This window comes from Tenrec ecaudatus, chromosome 4 (assembly GCF_050624435.1).
Source record: "Tenrec ecaudatus isolate mTenEca1 chromosome 4, mTenEca1.hap1, whole genome shotgun sequence".
NCBI lineage: Eukaryota > Metazoa > Chordata > Mammalia > Afrosoricida > Tenrecidae > Tenrec > Tenrec ecaudatus.
In genome coordinates this window covers 135,725,140-135,746,938 of record NC_134533.1, presented here as the reverse complement: position 1 = coordinate 135,746,938, position 21,799 = coordinate 135,725,140, and the positions used below count along the sequence as shown (strand labels likewise).

General features: G+C 38.8%; 1 protein-coding gene across 1 annotated transcript in view; it reads right to left on the bottom strand.

The window, feature by feature from the left end:
- SLC9A9 (solute carrier family 9 member A9) overlaps window positions 1-19,080 on the bottom strand; it is an 826,675-nt gene extending 807,595 nt beyond the window's left edge. The window contains exons 1-2 of the mRNA XM_075546794.1: window positions 18,774-19,080; window positions 6,232-6,434 (exon numbers count right to left, since the gene is read on the bottom strand). Coding sequence (XP_075402909.1) covers window positions 6,232-6,434; window positions 18,774-18,948 — 378 coding nt within the window. The 5' untranslated portion in view covers window positions 18,949-19,080. The remainder of the gene's footprint in view (window positions 1-6,231; window positions 6,435-18,773) is intronic.
- Window positions 19,081-21,799: the final 2,719 nt, after the last annotated feature.

Below are 21,799 nucleotides of genomic sequence, written 5' to 3'. Positions count from 1 at the left end.
ATTTGGATAATAGCTATTTTAACTGGATTTCATTGTAGACATATAGGTATTATCCTTTCACAGACAGCATTGATCTTCAAGATAGATCTTGCAATGCTGTTTTTGATGATGAATGAGAAACCATTATTCTTAAATTTGTCATTCTTGACTTAGTAAACCATATGCTTTGTCTGACTCAAAATGGTTAATATCAGAACATGTCACTTCAATGGCTTTCTGCATTCCTTCTCATTTTTGAAAACTTCTAATTTTCCTCCATTCATATTTCATACAGTCGGCATTCTGATTGGTAAGGGATATTTGCAGCTCTTTCTTCTCATTTACAACCATACGACACCAGCAAATAAAGGTTCTGCAAATAAAGGTACTCAATCTGCATTATTATGGTTGACTCTATTTTGAGGAGATAGCTCTTACACAGTCATATTTTGAATGCCTTCCAACCTGGGGGACTCATGCTATGGCACTCTCTCTGGCAATGTTTTGATGCTACTTATATGGTTTTCAATGCCTAATCCTTCAGAAGGGGACAACCGATTCCTTCTTCATGGTCTATCCTTAGTCTGAAAGTTCTGCTGAAATCTATACACTACTAGTGACCTCAAAATTGTTTTAAATACCAGTAGCAGTCTTAACGCATCACAACACACAAACACAAAGATACTCGTATTTAAGTTTGTCATACTCTATCCTAGAACCCACATATTTTTTCAACCAAAATTTAAGTCTTGAAACATCTTAGACTCTACATTTCCATTTTCACCACTAAAGAAGAAATGGGTAGGTGCTGTTTATTCAAAGCATGTGAGTTTTCTAGGAGGCTCACCTTTTAACTAGATCACAGAGTCTGAACTCAAGTCTTCAATCCATCCTACTATAATGACCCTTCTAAGTTCAATTCCTTCTGCCCATCTATGGTAGTTAAATGATATTATGTTAATTTGAATATGTATGGAAGTGTAGGGGTGGAATCCAACATGTCAGTCAGGTCTGAGTCTGACTATGTCTCCTTAGGTGTGTGACCTTCTTATAAAAAAGGGAAGCTGAGAAAATCCCACTTTCTCTTTGCCCCTGCATCGTCCTACTGACTGGAACACTGTGTGTTCTTTCCATCTTCTTTTGATGCTTTCTGCACCACTCAATATTTTACACAAACCTTTCAATATTGCAACTACAGGCTTGAATTTTTACATAAATCCTTTCAGTTTAAGATATGCTGAGCGTGTTCTTCCTTTTTGGTCTGCTGACTTGGGCTGCTCGTTGTCATATTTTACTTTGTCTTCTTGAGCTGCCCTTTGAAATCTTCTGTTGTTCTTTTAGTTCATTATTTCTTTTCTGAGTCTTAGCTATTTTACAAATAAGAGCAAGTTTTAGAATTTCTTCTGACATCCACTTTGATTTTTCCTTTCTTTCGTGTGTTTTTAGTGCCTTTTGCTTTGTTCATGAGTGATGTTCTTGATGCCATCCCACAGTTCAGCAGGTCTTCTGTCATTAGCATTTCATGTGTCAGAACTGTTCTTGAGATGGTCTCCAAAGTTGGGTAGGATATCCTCAAGGTCCTATTTTGGCTCCAGTGGACTTGTTTTCACTTTCTTCAACTTCGACCTGAGTTTTCACATGGGCAATTGACGATCTGTTCCGCAGTCAGTCCCTGGCCTCATGTTAACTTCTGATAGATGTAGTAAATTTGACTTCTGTTTGTTCCATTTGGAGAAGTCCATGTGCATAGTTGTCATCTGTGTTGTTGAAAGGTGTTTGCTATGAACAAGTCATTGGTCATTTGAAATAACAATGGCATAGCATCAAAGCAACATATAAGCCACCATAGTATTACAACTGACAGGGGCAATTAGGTAGTGTTGTTAAGTTGCCGGCTCTGTCATGATGTGACAACCCCATGAGGTGCTTTGATGTGATAAATCCATCAGCTCCAAGAAGATTAGGGTGGACTGCAATACTACCCTATTATTTTAGTCACGGCCATTATTCAGTATGAGGAAATTTCCTTAGGTAACGCCTAGATCATCAGTTATCTTACAAAATAGAAGAGAACAGAAAAGACCTGATTACCATCAAGAAGGGAGAGTCAGGAGCAGAGCATATCCAGGATTCCTGCACTGAGAACCTCTTAGACCCAAGGAAAACTGATGCTAAGACACATGGGGATTTCTAAGGAATGCTAGGGCCCAGAGATTTTGATGCAAAGGCATTTGACTATGTGAACTATAACAAACTATGGATAGCCTTGAAAAGAATAAGAAATCCAAAGTGCTTCATTGTGCTCATTTGTAAGCTGCACATGGATCAAAGGAGAGTTGTACGATCAAACATGAGAATACTACATGGCTTAACATCAAGAAAGGTGCATCGGGGTTGGTTTCTCTCCCACTTGTATTCAATCTCTAGGTTTAGCAATTAATAAGAGAAGCTGGATTATATGAGGAAGAATCCAGGATCAGGAGTGGAGGAGGGTTTAACCACCTGCAATGTGCAGGTGACACAACCTTCTTTGATGAAAATGAGATATACTTGAAGCACTTGCTGATGAAGATCGAGGATTGTAGCCTTAAGTATGGCTTGCACCTCAATGAGAAGCAAGCTAAAATACTCACATCATGATAAACAGAAAATGATTGAAATTGTCAAGGATTTTGTCTTGCCTCAATCCACAATCAATTTTCATGGAAGTTAGAGTCAAGGAATCAAATGGTACATTGCATTAGGTAAATCTGCTGCATAAGACCTCTTTAAAGTGTTAAAAAGTAAGAATGGTACTTTGAAGACTAAGGTATATGTATTAGACTAGAGAAGCAAATTAATAGGCACTCATAAATGTGTAAGAAAGAGCTTTATATAAAAGAGCAATTGTACATTATGAAAACATCGCAGTTGCATCCAGATCAAGTCCCTAAGTCCAATGTTAGTCCATATGTCCAATACTAGTCCATGAATTCCTCTTTAGACTCACATAACCATGCAATAATCCTGAATTCAGGAAGATCACAGGCAAGTGGGTTGAAATCTTGTGAATCCAATAGCGGTAGAAGCATCTCAGCACTGGCAGGGTCTCCATGTATCTCCTCCAGCTGCCAGGGCTCTAGCATAGCTCCTTGTGTCTTGTCAGAAGAAATGTCTCATAGGGAGTGAGTTTGTCCTGCCTCTAATGAGCTATTTATCTCCTTAGCACCTCCAAATGAGGTCATCAAGCTGCGACCTGATTGACAGGCTAAACTCCACCCTCTCACTCTTAAGTCTCCAACTGACAACAGATTATGTAACAACCACAGTATATCTAACTCAAACCATGGTATTTTCAATTTCCGTATATATATGTGAAAAGTAGATACTGAATAAGAAAGAGTAAAGAAGAATCAATGCATTTGAATTATGGAGCTGCTGAAGGATATTGAAAGTACCACGGACTTCTGAAAGAACCAACAAATATGTCTTAGAAGTCCAGTCAAATATTCCTGGGCAGCAAGGGTGGTGAGACTTCAGCCCTTGTACTTTGGACATGTCCTCAGGAGAGACCAGTGCCTGGAAAAGGCCATCCTCTGCTCGGTAAATGAGAGGGGCGAGGAAAAAGAGGAAGGCCCTCCACAAGATGGACTGACATGATGACACAGTAGTTGAAACAATGGGCTCAAACATATGAACCATTTTGAGCACGACACAGATCTGGGTTATACCCCGTTCCGTTGTATGGGGGCCACTGTAAGTTGGAACTTACTCGCTGACAGCTAAACCGATTTTGAAAAGAGGCATGGACGTTTCCTGCATGCCCACAGAAAGAGAAATCCTCCCCTTTGGGCTAAAGCCCTGAATTCAAACTTCTAACCTCCTAAAACTGGGAGAGCATAGATCCCTGTTTGCTAGTCATCCAAATGTAGCATCCCAGTTACGTAGATAATGACAGACAGAGCTCAACCTGTTTGGGAGATTACCACAGTATATCTTAGAAATGCTACTAATAAATGTGGATGAAAAACTGGCAGGAGATAAAGAAGATAAAGACTTCCTTAATTTTTCTCTCAGTCTTAAGCAAAAGTAAAGTAGAAGAATTTGCTTTAAATTAAAATTTTAAATTGCTAACAGGGTTATTTTACAAATTAATTTATGCTAGGATAGACTATTTTCCATGCAAACAGGAAGATAAATTGGAAGAGATCAGCCCCAAAAGCAGAAGATCCAGAAGTGACTCCTCATATTTTTCAGTGTCTGAAACCCAGGGTTGATGAACCTATAGGGACAGCAAGTAGAAGAGGGGTTTCGGGGGTGTGGTGGTAGGATTGGGGATGGGGGAAGCTGATGTTAAGAAGGAAAAGAATGTTTTAAAACTGATTGTGGTAGCAATTATCCAATACTGCTTTATATGATTGAATGACAGAATTATATAATTCCCAATAAAATGGTTTTGGAAAAATATATATTATTGGATTTGCTTTTTGTGTGCTTTGGTTCACCGCCTTAACTAAGTCTGACTTAGACTCATGTTATAATTAGTTTGACTTCCTGGAGCCCCCACCATTAGCTAGTAGGAAGTTAATCTAGAAACCTGCTGGTGGAAGATAACGTGGGAAAAAATGACTATAAATTACCCAAAGCATCTTGAATGAGAAAAAAAATGACTGCCTTAAACACTTTAAAACTGAACAATATAAAAAGAATATTTTAAAAAAGAAAATTAAATCTATATAGGATAAAAGTATTTAAAATGCACTTTATCAAGAAACTGCTCCGCTCTGACCCACAAGGAGCTAGAATAACTCTTTGTTCTTGTATCAGATTATGTCAGAAAACCTTGTTGCACAACTTTTGTTTTAAAAAGAATTCACTTATACTCAGAATGACCCAGGACACACAGGACACCACAAAAGGCAACCTGACCTGTTTTCTGACCCCAAAATCAAAAGGAAGTTTCCAACCAATAACAGAGAGTTCACACATTTCCAATAAGAAACCATTTTTTAAAACATGAATTACTTCCCTTTCTTTTTTCCTACTTAGAAAGCAACTTTACATGTTTCCCTCAAAACTTATAGGATCCAGATCCGTTGAGATTGACTGTGTGCCGCTGTAAACAGCCAAGTGGTTGATGTTTGAAATCAACAATAAGTTATCCTAGATCCAGTCTTTCAAGTCGGAATGATTTCATTCTCCTGCATTTTCCCTTTGACTGAAGGAAGACTTCAACCAAGTAGCTGGTAATAGGCACATCGATACCTCAATGCACATGGGAAAACATGAAGCATCAAGAAAGATGAATCTGATTTAATTATTATCTTTTTACCTAATTTAATTGGACTTTCAAAAACAATTGTTTAAAAATATGTTACTCAATTCCAAGGAAAAAAATATAGCAACTGAACTTATAATAAGAGTATAATTCAAGCTGTTAACCTTTTAGTGAACTTGAAAAAAATAATTGCTTCAACTATACAATGCTGAAAGGGGAGAGTTTATATCCATGAGGGAGTTTCTAAAAGTTAGTGAACATCAAGAACTGTTTGAAGTCTCTTCAATATAAACCCAAATTAAAAAACAACAACAACAACAAAACAAAACACGGCCAGTGATTTGTGTCTTAAAGCATCCACAGAGCACAGAGCAGAAGGTAGATTTGCCTCAGGGTTTCAAAGGCTGTAATCTTTACAGCAACCAGAGTGCCACGTCATTCTCCCATAGCTACTCCTGTGTTCAAACTGCAGGGCTTTTGACTTACAGCTAGCAGTTAACCACTTTTTCATGGTCTCCACCTAGGGCAGGGGTGGGGGCTGTCCAAACCACAGACTGGCGGTATAAAGCCTGAGAAATCATCAACACCAGTTAACATCACAGGCCGCACATTAGGAGTAGGTTAATTAAATGTTTGATCAAACATAGTAAACTAACTTTTAAGGTGAATATTTTATATGGCCTGTGGATGGTGTTATAAATATCCATAAGGCCCTTGACAAAAAACAAAGAAAGCTTGTCCTCCCTGGCACAGGTGACACAATAGGTTGTGGAAAGGATCTGTTCTGGAGAGCTAACCTAAAGGCTGACACACAGAAACACAGCAAAAAGAAAAGGCTTGGGTGTGCTGCCATTGCGATCTCACCTCAGAAAACCCTGTGGAGCAGTTCTATTCTGTAACACACTGTAGTGGACTTCATGCCAACTAACAACAACAATATATGATGCAGTTATATATAGCGGGAGCCTAACATACGTGATTGAACAAGTTCTTACCTTTTCAAGGATAGCATTGCCTTGGTGAGGATTGATGTTGTGCTGGCTTATTTCTCTTTTAAATTTGTATTCATAAACTTGGTCAGTGATATTGACCAACAGAGTTGATGGGCTGAAAGGCAGTTTTCCACAGTCATAGACAGTTCCACTTTCAATATCAGTTGGTGTGGTAACGTATCGTAAAATTAATCCCATTATGAGGCCTAAAATAAAGAATGAAAAAATTATACAGAAGGAAGGCAATATATAAGGTTCAATATTGGATGCTATTAAACATATGGTTTAGAATCTGTAGACGTGGCATAGGAAAGGGTCAGGGCTATTGTAGGATTTAGAAACTCATTCACTCGTCCATAGAGAGCTGCTCAGTAGATTGCATGGGCAAAGCACTTGCAGTGGACACTGCTGCTGCTTGGCCACCCAGCATACAGCCATCTCGTTTTTCCTCCTAATGAACCCTCAGTTTTTGGAGATATGAGTTACTCGCCTCTCCTGTAAGTTCTGCAAGCAAACCCTCACTGATATAACAGAATCTGGGTAGTCCAACCAAGCCAGGCAGAGAATTCTCCTGCAAAGTACATCTGGTCCACATGATTTAAATTTGACCATGCAGTCTGAAAGGAAGCATTTATTTTCCATATTGAGGGAGAAAGAAGTTCTTACTGATCAAAACAATATGCCTTTGCAATATTTGCTGGATAGTATCGTGTGACCATGAAGGGATCCAGCTCAAGCACCAAGTCAATATGTTGTGATGCCAGGGCCAAGATTCCAATCTAACCAAATGATGAATGACATCATTGAACAACTGAATCAGCCTTCCCTGAAACTACCTTAACTCTAGACTTCTTGTTATATGATAGAATGCATTCTCTAAATTTTCTAACTATTTTGAACAAAGCGTCTCTTTATGAGTCCTATGAAATATTCAACTTAAAAAATTAGTTTACTCTCTTTCATCAAACATTTAATTAATCTACTCCTAATGTGATGGTTGAAACGGATTCTCTCTGATGAGGCATGCAATTTTAGCTGGTGGTGTTGTTAGGCATAACTGTGTTGGTCTAGGTAGGCTAGGGAAACAAACTCATAGACACTCCTATGTGTATAGGAACGAGCTTTATATACAAGAGCAATTTAATATTGAAAAAACATCCCAGCCCAGTCCAGATCAAGTCCATAAGTCCGATATTAGCCCATATGTCCCATACCAATCTATAAAGCCCTCCTCAGACTCATAAAACACATGCAATGATGCCACATGCAGGAAGAGCACAGGGCAGTGGGTGGAAAATCTGTGGATCCTTTGGCAGTGGAAGCAGCTCAGTGCTGGCACAGGCTTCCATGTCGTTCTTTCAGCTCCAGGGATCTAGTGTCGCTCCGTGTGTCTCATCAATGGGAGTATCTTGCAGGGAGTGAGCTTGTGCCTGGCCTCCAGTGAGCTATTTATCTTCTTAGCACCTCCAAATGAGATCTTCAAGCTGCGACCTGGTTGACATGCTAAACTCCACCCCTTTACTCTTAAATTTCAAATTAACAACAGATTATGTAACTACCACAATACCATTCCAGGTAGAAAAGGATTGAACCTGAGGAGGCAATTCTTAACTTTTAAGAGTATAAACTGGGTTGATAGGCTCATGACACCTGGGAAATTATGAATCATTTTACATCATGTGAAACATGTCTACTCTTCATAGGATGGCTGTGAGTCCGAATCAACCACACAGCAATCAGCTTATACATTAACAACGGCAGAAGACCTTCACATTCTGAACATGTTTCAATTCAAAATGAGAATTGAAATTAACTGATGCTGCAAACTGTTTGCCCTGTCTGGTAACCAAAGGTTGGTTGTTCAAACTGGCCCAATAGCTCTGAGGAAGAAATAGACTTGGTGGTCTCCGTCCATAAAGATTACAGCCAAGAATACCCAATGAAGCAGTTCCACCCTATAGCACATGGAGTCTTCTAAGTCATAAATCAACAACAAAAACAAAATCAGCCATAAAATGAGAATTTATATATGTGTTTTATGATAAAAAAGCATTGTCCACTAAAACATTAACCATCAGCAGTCTCACCACTCCCTTCTAAGTCCAGTCATCTAATACCCTTTCATTTACATAATCAAACCATTTTTGTGTATATTTCTGTGCCATGCATTTATAGATTTTTTAAAAACCCACCCGAGTCTCACAGGAGATAATGTTTCTATACATGAAGATAAATGTGATGTGTGCAATGACATCTAGTAGGCACCCTTTGTTACTTCATGTCACCAGATACTCCAAAGCCTCTTTAATGGTACAAATCTTGAAATGGACCCTAAAGTTGTGTGTAATATTTGTTAAGATGAGCTAAATCTGGGAGGGGTTAGGACTTAGGCTCCAAGTTTGTAGCATGGTACCTGAACACAGAAAAGACATCTAAAAATTCACTAAAATGTATGCTCCTCCACTGGGTAGAATTATTGTTGAGAGCAGTTGCCCGGCCTGGAACTACATTTCCCAGACCTCGCTTATCAAGTGCCAGGCACCCATAGAGCCTAGTTATACTTTTATAATCGAAATGTTCACTCAGTGCTTTAACACTCCAGCATACCATTTTGTCAGCGTAGTTGACAGACAAAGCTTGATTGCAAAGAGTAAATGCTAGTGGGAAGGTTTTGTTTATGTATATCCAAGCAAAGATATAATACACAGAAAGCACGAATTATTTTCATAGAAGGAGAAAGGAGACTGGTTGCCATGGTTAAAAATCACCACTGTGTTTAGTAAACTTTTAATTATAGCCCAATCCTGTTGAGGAAGGAAAAGAGTCTGTTCCCAGCAAAGCGGAGAGGTAACAAGCAACCAGCCTCCAGAACCCAGGCCTGGTTCCCACAAAGGCTGAAATCTGTTTCTGGGACAGTTGATGGTATCACTTTCTTCAGGCTGAAACTCTAGGCCAAGTTCAGCTCTTGCTCCTTAAATCTGATCACCTGGACAGCTAAGATGACAATGATGTGTACTTGTTTTATAGATGAGCTGTGTTTCCCAGTTATTCTAACCTCTCTCCATATAGGCCCTCATGGAGAAAATGATGTCTCTAGGACACTCACTACAAGGATCCTGTTGGGGTAGTGGTTACATGTTGGGTTGTGACCTCCATCATTAGCCATTCTAAACCACCAGCAACTCCTCGAGAGAAAGCCCAGGCTTTCTACTCCTGTAAGCAGTTACAGTCTCAGAAACCCACAGGAGTCATCATTGACTTGATGGTGGTGAGTTTGGGTTTTTTGGTGAGGGTACTCACCATGCTACAAGGTCCATCTCCAGCCCCAGTTCTTCTCTGATGCCTCCTCTGATGGAACCTTTACTTGTTGAACATCTTTGTCTCTGAGTTCTTACTTTACTTAGAATTGAAATCACATGCTTTAGGGTCCACTGGCATAAAGGTTTATCTGGTTCAGTGTTATTTTGCAAACCTTGGCTTTAGCTCCAAAAATGGGCAATAAGGCAAAAATTATGTCCTGTATTTTATTTATTTTCCTTTATTAAAGTAGAACACATTATGGGAAACTTTAGCTCAACTTTCTATTTCTCCACAGTGTCTCTTAAAGGCAAAAGAGACCCTCTGAGTTTGTGTAGCTTCTTATCTACAACATTTTAAATGTCCCCTATGTAAACTGGATATCTGTGGGAGAACGAATGACAGAGACAAGGAGGAAAGTAAAAATAGCAATATAAACCACCAATACAAAGTAGCATTTAGAGAAATATGATTATTGTCTTTCTAGAGTGTTTCTTACTCCATTATCTATATTGAAAATATGAAAACACTTTATTCATTTACCCATTCTGCTTTCAGGTCACAGACAGGTAGGCTAGTGCTCTAGGATATGTGAGTTACAAAAATGAATAAAATATACTTACATGAATTACTTGATATGGCTCTTCTATCCATATTTTTTTAATACTAGGTGACTGGGTGGGAGCATGCAAATAAGGTCTATAAGACTCTAACTTAGGGATTGGTCAGTTTTACCATTCTGCTGGGGAGAGTGAGCCATCTCAGAAGCAGAAACAGGCATCCCAAGACTCTCACAAAGAAAAGCCACCAGTGGAGCACATGTAAGGCTTCACTAAAGTGGAAGAAGCAGCAGAAACCATAGCATCAAGGTCATGAGACAGAGCAGAGAAGGCATATCAAGACTATGAGACATGCTGGCAATGGGTTTATTGGTCACAGCAGAGGCCAAGGGATGAAGTGGCTGAGAGTCTGAGGACCAGAAAGAGAAATACTTTCCAGCATGGCTGAGAAGAAGTACTGTGGACAAAAAAAGAATATTTTTATAATGTGTTACCTTCCCTAATAAATCTTATAATTTGAGTACTGTCTGTGAATTCTGTATGACCATTACAAGGAATTATCTCACCTACCAAAGAAGTAGCGTTGTGGGAGAGATGGTTGATGTCACAGTAGGATAAGGAAAATGGAAGATGGAGGCATATCTGATCTTGACTTTGTGAAAATAGACCTTGAAGATGTGGAATTGGGTACTCCTATAAAGCTGGAGGCGGTAAGATATAGGCTCCAACATAATATGTTAATTTCCCAAAGATATTAAAATAGCTTCATACTTCTATGTCCTTCTTTCCTACTTAGTCCTGCCATCCTGATTTCCAGGCATAATAAAGTATACTCTCCTCTTGGCTAGTGTTCCAAAGTTCGTCATATAATAAACCTGCATTTCAGAACCAACTCCATTCCCCTCTGATCAAAAGTTGTTTGGAATTATGCTAAAACATTTTCCTAAATGAGATTTCTTAGATGGATAACGATGGTAATTTTTTATTTTATTATTATTATTTTGACATTTAGTAAGTGCTTTTTAATCTGAATTGTTATTTCAAAGGTCATCTTTACACAATCTTTTTTTCCATGGTCCCAGCAGCCCCTGGTGATGAAAAAGGTTATTATGCTCAGTTGCTGATCTCAAAGCTGAAAAGTTAAGCGTCCACCCGAAGGCACTGTGCAGTTACATAATCTCCTGTCAACTTGTGAGGGGGTGGAGTCTAGCCTGTCAATCAGTCTCAACATCATGACCTCATTTGGAGGCATGAGAGAGATAAATAGCTCACTGGAGCCCAGATACACTCTCTCCCTGTAAGACATTCCTGTTGATAAGCCATATGGAACTATGCTGATAGAACCAGAACCCTGGAGCTGGAGGAACCATGTAGAGACCCACGCCAGTACTGAGATGTTTCTACCACCACTGGATCCACAAGACTTTCCACCCAATGGCCTGTGATCTTCCTGCATTCTATGTCATTGCATGTGTGGAGTGAGTCTGAAGAGGAATTTATAGACTGGTATCAGACAATATGGACTAATATCAGACTTATGGACTTGATCTGGACTGGGATGGGATCTTTTATATAAAGACTTTTTCTTATACACATAAGAGTCTCCCTGGATTTTTTTCTCTAGCCTTCCTGGACTAACACGGGCACCATGGAGTAAGGGCTGGAATGCTACTTCTGAAAAATCAATCACTGGACATCTTGTGGAAAACAATTCCTGGCTCTGCTAGTGGTCAGGAATTATTATGCCTGCTTCTTTCATATAGAGCTTTCCCTGGTCTAGGAAAGTTATGGATTGAATTACATTCCCCTAAAATATGTGTGAAAAATCCTAACCTCTATGACTCGATGCCTGTTGCCTGTTACCTTCCTGTTGCCCATCTCCCAGAGAGGAGGCTACATGGAGATCCCCGAGATCAGTTCTCCCTTTCTATACCCCCTTCACTCCCGGTGGGCCACTCTCACCACTGGTTCTGAGAGGTTCATCCATCCTAGATTCTTTTTACAGCAATAAGGAGAGTTTAAGATGCTAGTATCCTAACAGCAATTGTCTTTCTGCAGGTCCCTTCATATTAAGCCAGAGTCACTCTGGTTTTCACAGGAATGCAATCACAAGTCTTCAGGCAGCCAGCCCACTGATAGCATAACTTGTTCTTACCTTTCTGATATAAATTCAGCAGGATTTGCTGAACACCCATTGCCAAGTCAAGCAGTTCCCCTAAACAATGTAAGAGTGGTCACTAAATGCAAGGCTAACTAAATTCCTGTCTCTGAGAAGAGAAAGGGCATGATTATAGAATGTCAGGCTCTCGGAAGAGAGGTGCTGGTTTAAGGCGAAGTGTCAGAGAGGATGATGGAAGTCAGCCGCAGCCGAAAGTTTGAAGATTTGAAGAATCACAGGCCATTGCAACTAGAAGAAAACTTGCTCATGTATTTCTTTTTTATATTCAATGTACAAATGAGAACAATAAGGTCAACGGTTAATTTTTTTTTCCCAAAGCAAGAGGTCTAGAAAACTTGCATCCAGATGATAAGCTACATTCCCCCAAAGTGTCCATAAAGCACACCAGGGTTCCAAAAGCCAACAAACTAGGAGGGACCTTCCAGATGTGGAGAAGGGGTGGAGTGGCCCCAACAATATCTAGTTCAGCTGGTCGGTCAGTGGAATGGCTCCACAGCAGGCCGGCATGCCATGCTTATCCTAAGGACTCTCAAGAGAGATCTAGGATAAAATTAATGCCATAAAATTATTATTTTTTAGTAAACCTTGGTAGTTCACAATGGAATGATATTTTTCTTTCAGTTAGTGGGGGTGGACAGGAGTGCTTCTGCTGAGTAAATTAAATTGGTTCTATTACAATGTTATGCATACTCTTAAAGAATCAGAAAATATTTTAACATGAAAATTGTTTAGTGAATTCAAAATCTAAAACTCACTTTTTGTCATTAAACAGTCAGAAAAGTGTACACATTGACTTTCTCTTATATTGTAATGTCATGAAATCATAGGTACGATTCCAAGCAGTGTAAAGTGCTCTCTAAGTTCAGAACCCAACCCCCAAATTCATGATATTATGAATGTTCTTTAAAGTATGGGAGCCCCAAGTGATGTGTAATGGGATTCTTAATGCAATGGGGAAGCACAAAGAATTTTCTATTATGAACAATGAGTAAGGGATAAAAGGCCCTAAGTGAGCTGAGCTAAGTACACCAGCTGCCGCCCGTCAATATGTTGGCCATTAATAGTCATTTAAGCTTTTAGTCCAATTTAAATGAGTACCACTAAGGCTTAAATTTTAAACCAGTTATAGATTCTAATCCTTCACATTAGAAATAATGGCTGCTGGAAAAATTATGAGTGTCAATCAGCCATTAATGTTCTTGAGGAAGCAGAGTATTTTTATAATGCGAACCACAAAATTTTAAAAGCATCCTATGAGCCTTAACATCAGAAAATCCATTTTCACAATGAACTTTTTCCATTTTGAGTATCATATTTGTCTCTAATTAATGGAGAGTCAAACAGAAAAACACACATGAATTTTTCTTGGCCCCCACAACCTTTCCCTTCACGTGGTATATTATGGTGGACAGCTTGAAACTGTAAATATATATAATCTCCAAAACCAAACTCACTGCCATCGAGTAGATGCTGACTCACAGCACCTTTGTATATTATATACATGTTATAATAAACATAACTATAAAAGAGATAAAATATCCTATATGATTATTTTCCTCCCACATTTTATTTCTATGGGTGATATTATGAGCCATTTCTCCATAAAATGTTTTTTATTTAGATTTCCAGATGCATGAAAAAAAATGGATCAACATCTGTTGCATCTTCCCAACAGCAATTTGACCCATGCCAAAGGAAAAACAGTAGAATGACAAAGGTTATATCGGGCAGAAGCAATATAGAAAAGCTGATGTTTGAGCAAAATGTATGGGTTCTGATATAGACTGTATATCACATGATCACTGAAAGCAAGAGCAATATTCAGTACAACCTGCAAAATATTGGCCAGAATTATCAATAGCATTACATGTGGTAATGCTAAAGCCCAAGGGTTTCATTATGAGCATATGTGTCTGTAGAATGGGGATAATTGAGTTACCTCTTATTCCCAAATAATCCAATCTATTTTTTAAAAATTCGTGTTTAAATACTAAATAACATTTTGTTTCTTTTCTTCCCCGTTGATTATCACCATGTATCTGGCAGAGCCCCTGCAAGAACCATTGGTTTATCTGACTCATGAAATTCACTGAAATGTCACCACTTTTGACTTCTTTTGGAAAGAGAATCTGATGAATCCTGAAAGCATAAAGAGGATGTGGATATTTTTGGAACTCACAAATGCATCTTATTTTCAGAAAGTGCATTGTAAATTTTAATTATTTTTTAAGTATCTTCTAGTTCTCTCAATAAAGAGATTCGGGTTAAATCCTAGCTCCACTGTTACAATTACATAATATTTTCCTCTTTACATCACTGCTTTTCCTTCTTCAGAACGAGAATGTTGGACTTATGAGTTCTAACGCTACTTCCTAATCTTTGAATTCAAGCTTCACTTATAGCTGCCGGTAAATTCATTCACTTGACATCCCATTCCCCCTTATCATTAAAACATGGTTCTTGTGTTCCTTTGTTGTAGTTTCTATTTTATTACATCACTGACAGAAAGTATCCCCAAATATTTTAAATATCATACTTAGATCATCACTGAAAAATAAATATGAGGAATCACTAACATCATCCATGTGGACTATTTTTAAAGCATTATCAATGAGAGATTTCTTTATATTTTATTTTATTCATTATTTATCCTTCCTTGCCCTCTCACTCCCTGGTGACTACCAAAGAATGTTTCTGTAAGTGTGAAAACCTTTTATGGACATTTTACATTTTGGCCTCCTACAATATTTGGCCTCTTGTGACTGACTAATTTCACTCCGTATAATGTCCTCCAGGTTCATCCATGTAATGAAAGTTCTTTTAAGACAGACATTAACTTTATTAGGTGATAAGGATGAGTGAGAGCACATCAACTCTGCCCTCCATTCAACTTAGGAAGGTCTCTTCCCTTCTCTGACAATCCACTTCTCCCTCTGGTAAATGAGGACACAGGAATTGTTCCACTTAAATGGCAACAACTAGCATGGTATGCCAATGAAAAATTAAATAGCACTAAAGATGAATATTTTTCATTCAACTCTTGAGTTCAATAGTGTTCAAAATTACAGCAATGGAACTTTTGCAGGTATATGCATATCTTCGTAATTTCTGTAATCTCTTTGAGTTGAAATTGGCTCAATGGCAGCGGTTTGGTGTTTGTTTTTGATTGTATATGTTTCAGGACTTTCTTTCAACAATCGGTGAACATGATCGTGGAGCAGGAGTAAAGGAAAAAGAAATAGAGGAAGCAACTAGGGAGTAAAAATCATATAGATAGGCATAAAGATAGATAGGCATATCTCTAAAAATACAAATATAGGGGTACTTATCTATGTATATGTAAGTAATACAATAAGGAAGTAGGCAGACTTTGGGCCTCTACTTAAATCCTACCTCAGTACAAGAATGGTTTGTTCTAATAATGTGGCCAATGTATGATACTCATCTTTCCAACAGGATCTCTGAAAACAAAATGGGTGCATGAGCAAATGTGGTGAAGAGAGCAGATGGTGCCCAGCTATCAAAAGATATAGCATCTGGGGTCTTAAAGGCTTGAAGATAAACAAGTGGCCATCAAGCTCACATGGAAGAATCACACCAGCCTGTGTGATCATGAGGTATCAATGGGAAAAAATCACATCGATGTGAATGAGGGAGAGAGCTGAGTGGAGACATAAAGCCCATCTGTAGACAATTGGACATCCTGTACAGAAGGATCCCAAGGAAGAAATGAGCCAGTCAGGGTGCAGTATAGCACTGAGGAAACATACAACTTTGCTCCAATTCTTTAATGCTTCCTTCTCCTCCCCCCACCATCCCCATTAACATGGCCCCAGTTCTACCGCACAAATCCAGCTAGACCAGAGCATGTACACTGGTACGGATAAGAGCTCACAACACAGGTAACCCAAGACAGATAAACACTCCAGGACCAAAAATGAGAATAGCAATACCAGGAGGGTAAGGGTAAGGTCAGGGGGAAAAGGTGGAACTGATCAAAATGATCAACATGTAACCCCCTCCCAAGAGGATGAACAACAGAAAAGTGGATGAAAGGAGACTGCACTCACTTGGTGGAAGTCATGAAAAAAACTTTTTCTAAAGTATCATGGGGTGGGGAGGGGAATGAGCTGATACCAAGAGCTCAAGTACAAAGTATTTTGAAAATTATGATAGCAACGTATGTACAAATGTGCTTGACACAATGAATAGATGTATGGATTGTGTGTGACAAGAGCTGTAAGAGCCCCCAATAATAGGAATTTTTAAAAAAGAAGAACATGATGAGGGCAGCAATTATACAATTATGCTTGCTCTAATGGAACTATGGATTATAATAATATCTGTAAAGCTCCTAATAAAATGTTTGTTTAAAAAAAACTTTCACATTAAAAAAAGTCATGAAACGGGGCCAAAAATCAGAAAGCCCAACTACATTCAATACTTTGTTTAAATTGCCAGAAGATCAATTGAGAAAAATGTTGTGCTAGGTAGAAGTGGACAGTGGACTCATATTTTATGATTCCAACAACAGTTAAGAAATCTTTCATAGTGGTTTTGAGGAGTAAAGATATCTTCATTTTCTTAAAATTCAAAAGAAAAAGTTAAATTTCTGTGTTCCGATGTAAAATCAGTTTGCATTAATAAAGCACCAAAATTTAACCTAACTTCCTAAAATATTATCCTTATCACAACTCAACTGAAATTGATAAATGATTCATGGTTTAATGAAATTCAGAGTTATAAAGAAAAGTACCCTCCAATGGAGGCTTGCAATTTTCTAAAACTGTGCAGTGTTGCCAAAGTGTATACATACCCCTTTAATTTAATGCACGGGTTCCATTGTTTTTGAGTCCTCAGGTTACATCCTTATCCTTGTTATTTATTTATTAGCAAAGCCCAGGGAAAGAGCAAGGCCCATTGATAGAGAAGGAGGGGAGAGAGACTGGAGCCAGAGCTCTGCAGCTGAGAGCGCCACTTCCTTTCTCTTTGAGGGCTTGTCAATTGATTGTTATTATTAATATTATTTTGTTGCTTGAAATGACAGTTTTGCTATGTGCTTTGTCACCTTCCTTACTATGGAACTGCACACTCTTCTGAAGGGATCCATGCATCACTCTGATGAAAGTAAAGATACTGTCCAGCCTGAAATCTCCACCGTAAGGCTCAAGTATCTCACATTGGGATCCATCTAAGGTTTAGGATTTCTTAACCTCAATACAGCACTGTAAGTCCTGAGCATCAGGACAGTACATGGCTAATAGGGAAAATGTGCACTGATCCTGTTCCCTGAACCCCAGGGATATATAAGGGCTTTCAGAACCAAGGAAGCCCAAATATACACATGGGTGTCTATTCCTTGCTATGAATTACAACAAGGCGTAACCTCTTTCCATTACGTTCAAAAGTTATTATCCATTATTAGCCTGAAGGAAAAGCGGTGAAGTCCCATGCTTCACCAATAGCATTAATTTGAGAGTGTCTGGTGTCTTGCATTTTACTTTGAAAGATGAGAATGTAGATCGGGTAAAAGTTATCATACTGCATTTAACTTTCTTTTTAAATGACATGATAAATTTAAAAGAAAGAGCAATATATTGGAAGTTTATTATCTTAGATGTTTTTCCAAACCTAAGCCTCTCCCAAAATAACTAAAAATAAAATACACAGCAAATAATACTAATAATGGTAATAATAATACATTTAAAAGCCTACAAGCAGGCTAATGCATGAAAAACACTGCGTAAAGAAACACATATGTACCATTATAAAAAAATAAGGCATCACTTACATAGTTAAAATGGATACGGACATAGTCATTCTAGTGGGTGGGATACCGTGTGTTTTTGCAAGAGTTTTCTCCTTGAAACTATGAAACATGAGAGAGTTTACTCCATCTATATTTTTAAATGATGTTCTTTTTTTTGTTTGAAAAGCAATTATTTTTTCATGTACAACTCTCTGGCTTTCCCTCAGAGCTTGAGGAAGTGGAAGAAGTCTATCATGGACAATGGAAAGAATTAGTGTAGCTATCTTGATGAGCGTTCATTCAAATTGTGAATCACTCTGGGCCACACACAATCAGGCTGCAGGGTGTCTATACAAGACATCTGAGGTTTTCATTTGGAGGCGCTAACCCACCCCTACCCTCCAGGAAAAAGACTGCTCCTTGTGGAAACTGAGCCATCACTTCACAATATCATTGTAAAAACAAACAGTTCACCCAGTTTGACTCCTCACATGTCAATGGCCCTGCATCTGTCAACAGACTTAGATTATGTACCCCCTGAGAACATGACTGTGACATTTACTCTGGTGACAAGGAACATTTCGGCAGCTTGTCTGGAGAGGGATGAGCATGCATTACGCTGCAGCAACTTTCCTCAAGCTGAGGACATTTCAATCAGCACATTTCCCCCGTTTGGGTAAGTAATTTGCCATTTTGAACACAAGTCTCCAATTAGCCCGAGCAACAAGTTACACATCCTTCCCACAAATTGTGCACTCACCATACAACATTGCTCCTCCAGTTTCATGCAAGAAACGAAAACGATGATTTTTAAATAACCAGATTGTCAGAATGGTAAGAATGAGCAAAAAATTAAAGACCAGCAGCTCCACTGCTCCCTGATGTTCAGACTGATCCTCGTCCTTCCCTGACAGGAACCTTCTCTGTCGCTCCATTCTCCAGTCTTAGGATTCCTTAGATTAAAAACCTGGACAAGGACTGTCGACGTTTGCCTAGGACGGTCCCGCTGCCTGAGAATTAAAAACAAACAAACAACACTGCCACTTCAGTTGCTACTTCACCAGCATCTGCCCAGGCTTAGTATTCAGATGGCTTCTAGTTACAACTTCCTGTTTCTCTTAAAGCAGCCCTGTCCCTTTTCAAACTCCAGGCTGTGGTTTCATCCTGACTCCTGCTGTCCTTAACGGATTCAGTCCAGGAAAATATCTTTCATGTTGCTGAGAAACATACGTACTGTGTCATAATTGTAGGTTTCAAACAAGTCTTCAAACCACAGAACTGGTGAGTTGCAAATTAATAGTGAAAAAGATCACCTTACTACCGCAACACTTTCTAAATTCAAAAAGTTAAATTTCCAAATCATACTCTTATCACCCATGTAAAGTCTTTCCTTTCCACCCAAAGATTGCTGATGAGACAGGAAGGAAGAACCCAGGTTTGCCCTAAAATGATTTCATAGCATTTTCTTCTTCCTATATCTTTTTCAAGAAAAAAAAGGAAGTTGGTATATGATTCTTTGGCTGGATTTATAATTGCTAGTCACAAGAGAGAGATTTGAACTGTTTTTACAGGAAGAAAATGAAAGCCAAAACCAAAAAGAAAATGTTATCTAATCTCTACAGCTCTGGTGACTATGGTGTTAGGTTCTGCTGACTCAAAAATAAAATAAAAACTAATCATAAATCTTGAATGCAAAACCATAACAACCATCTTCAGCAGCTCACACGGGATTTCTCTTTATGTAGCTGCTTCCTCAGACGGTCAGGACCCCCAGGAAGCTATGCTAGATCACTGGCCTCCTCTGCCCTGTGGCACAATCATGCTGCTCAACGAGGCATGGCTCTGCCCCTGCAAACAGTGGGTTCCAAGCCACAGGACTTTGACTATCTGCGACGGTCCTTCAACAAAGCATCTTTCATTTGGGAAGCTAGTTGTTTGCATTTATATTTTTGCATTATTTGAGAAAGCTCCAGAATGGGTTCTGCTTCTTTCTCAGTAAATGTTATGAATGCTGTAATTCATGAATTGAATATGAATTCCGTCATGTATGGGGATATAATCTGTGGTGGAGTTTCTCCATTATTTCATGCTATTGTTATAACTTGATCAACTGCAGAAGAAAAAAGAGACTATATGCTCCCGTGAAGGTTTAGTCTCAGAAAGCTTATATTTCAACTCGATGGCAGTGTATAGTAATCATCTAGTCTCCTCCATACATGACAGAGTGAGAAGTCAATTTATTAATACTGCGTGATTCCTCGAGTAGGACGAACCCAAACAAGTCCTGAAAACCCGTCATTGCTAGAGGTCAAACGTGACACCAAGCAGTAACCATCCATCAACAGTGAAAGTCCATCAACGACTTAATGTTAACTCTGCTGTTTCAGCGTCTTCCCCTTCAGCAACTTTCAGGTTGATTTCCTCTCTGGGCTTAACTAAGCGGAGGGTAGTTTTGTGTGCCGCAGATGTTCTTTAAAACACCACCCTTTTGTGGCAGGCACGTGATGAGTAATCGTGAGACTGCGGAAGCCTGTCAGCCTACTTATGCTTGTAAGCGTTTCGCGGAGCTTTGCTAGCAGACGCTACCTTCTTAATTTTGCAACCCAACAGGTTTTGTCTTGAATGGTTAGATGTAAATGATGACCCAGATGCAAAATTTAGCAGCTTCTTGTTGTTTAAAAAATGTCATCCTGAGATTACTTTGGTCCCCTTTTATCTTAGTTATCCCATCAGGGAGAATCAACTGCGCTTGGTTATTTATTCTGACAGCAATTTCGTTCTCATACCCCTAAGAACAATGAATATCCATGGAACAATTTTGGTTGTAGAAATCTGAGATTTGATGACAATATACTCAAATCTGTATATTTCACATTAAAAATATCTTACACATGGCTCAGCTGATTCCTTCCCACATGGCCACATCTGTCAGCGTTTAATTGCTGCTCCATTTATAAAGACTAGTCCCATTCATCTCACCTCGCTCACTGAAGTTAACTCCTTTGGCCCGGAAGTCATTTTCATGTATGGCTCCTGGTTTAGATTTTTATTACACTGTTCAATTGTTATGCTGCTTAACATTAAGGTAGTAGATTGGCGGTGGGGGGGGGGGAGTGGACTCAGGAATCATCTCCAATGTTTTCACACAAAAGTAATTCAATTCCTCCTATTTTGAATTTTTCTCACAATATCATTTTATATACTGCTATAACAATGAAAGCAACTAAAGGAAAAAGAAACAAATATTCATTGGGCATTTTCTATGTACCCAAGAAACAGTGCTAAAAAATTGTAGTGTAGCTAATTTAATAACCATGAAAACTCTTCTACAGATGAGAGGACCTACGTTCAAAGAGAGTTCTTGGTAACGTGTCCAAGGTTGCACAGTCAGGATGAGTTAGATACATGTGGTGGTTAGTGCACAGCAAACAGCACTTGATCTCAGGTGAGCAACCCATCCCACCTTGTTAGGGACTTCCTGGTTATGGCACGTGGAGTCCCCTATCGTAGGCAACCTTTCTGTGTCAAGCGAATACAGTCAGTTATTCTAACAGCCAAGGTTTTCAAAATTCCCAAATCCTCTCCTGCCAATAATAACTTTTTTTATGAGAGTCCTAAGGCAGATGTTCACATAAGGAAGCATAGCAATTAAAAATTAATGTACAATTTTAGCCAGTGGCCTGTAAGCTTCAGTGCCAGAGAGTTAGGCACAAGGCCAAAGAAAAGTTCTTTATTGTCTCTCACTTCAAGTCTGAGCATCTGCTGAGCATTGAATCAAAGATACTT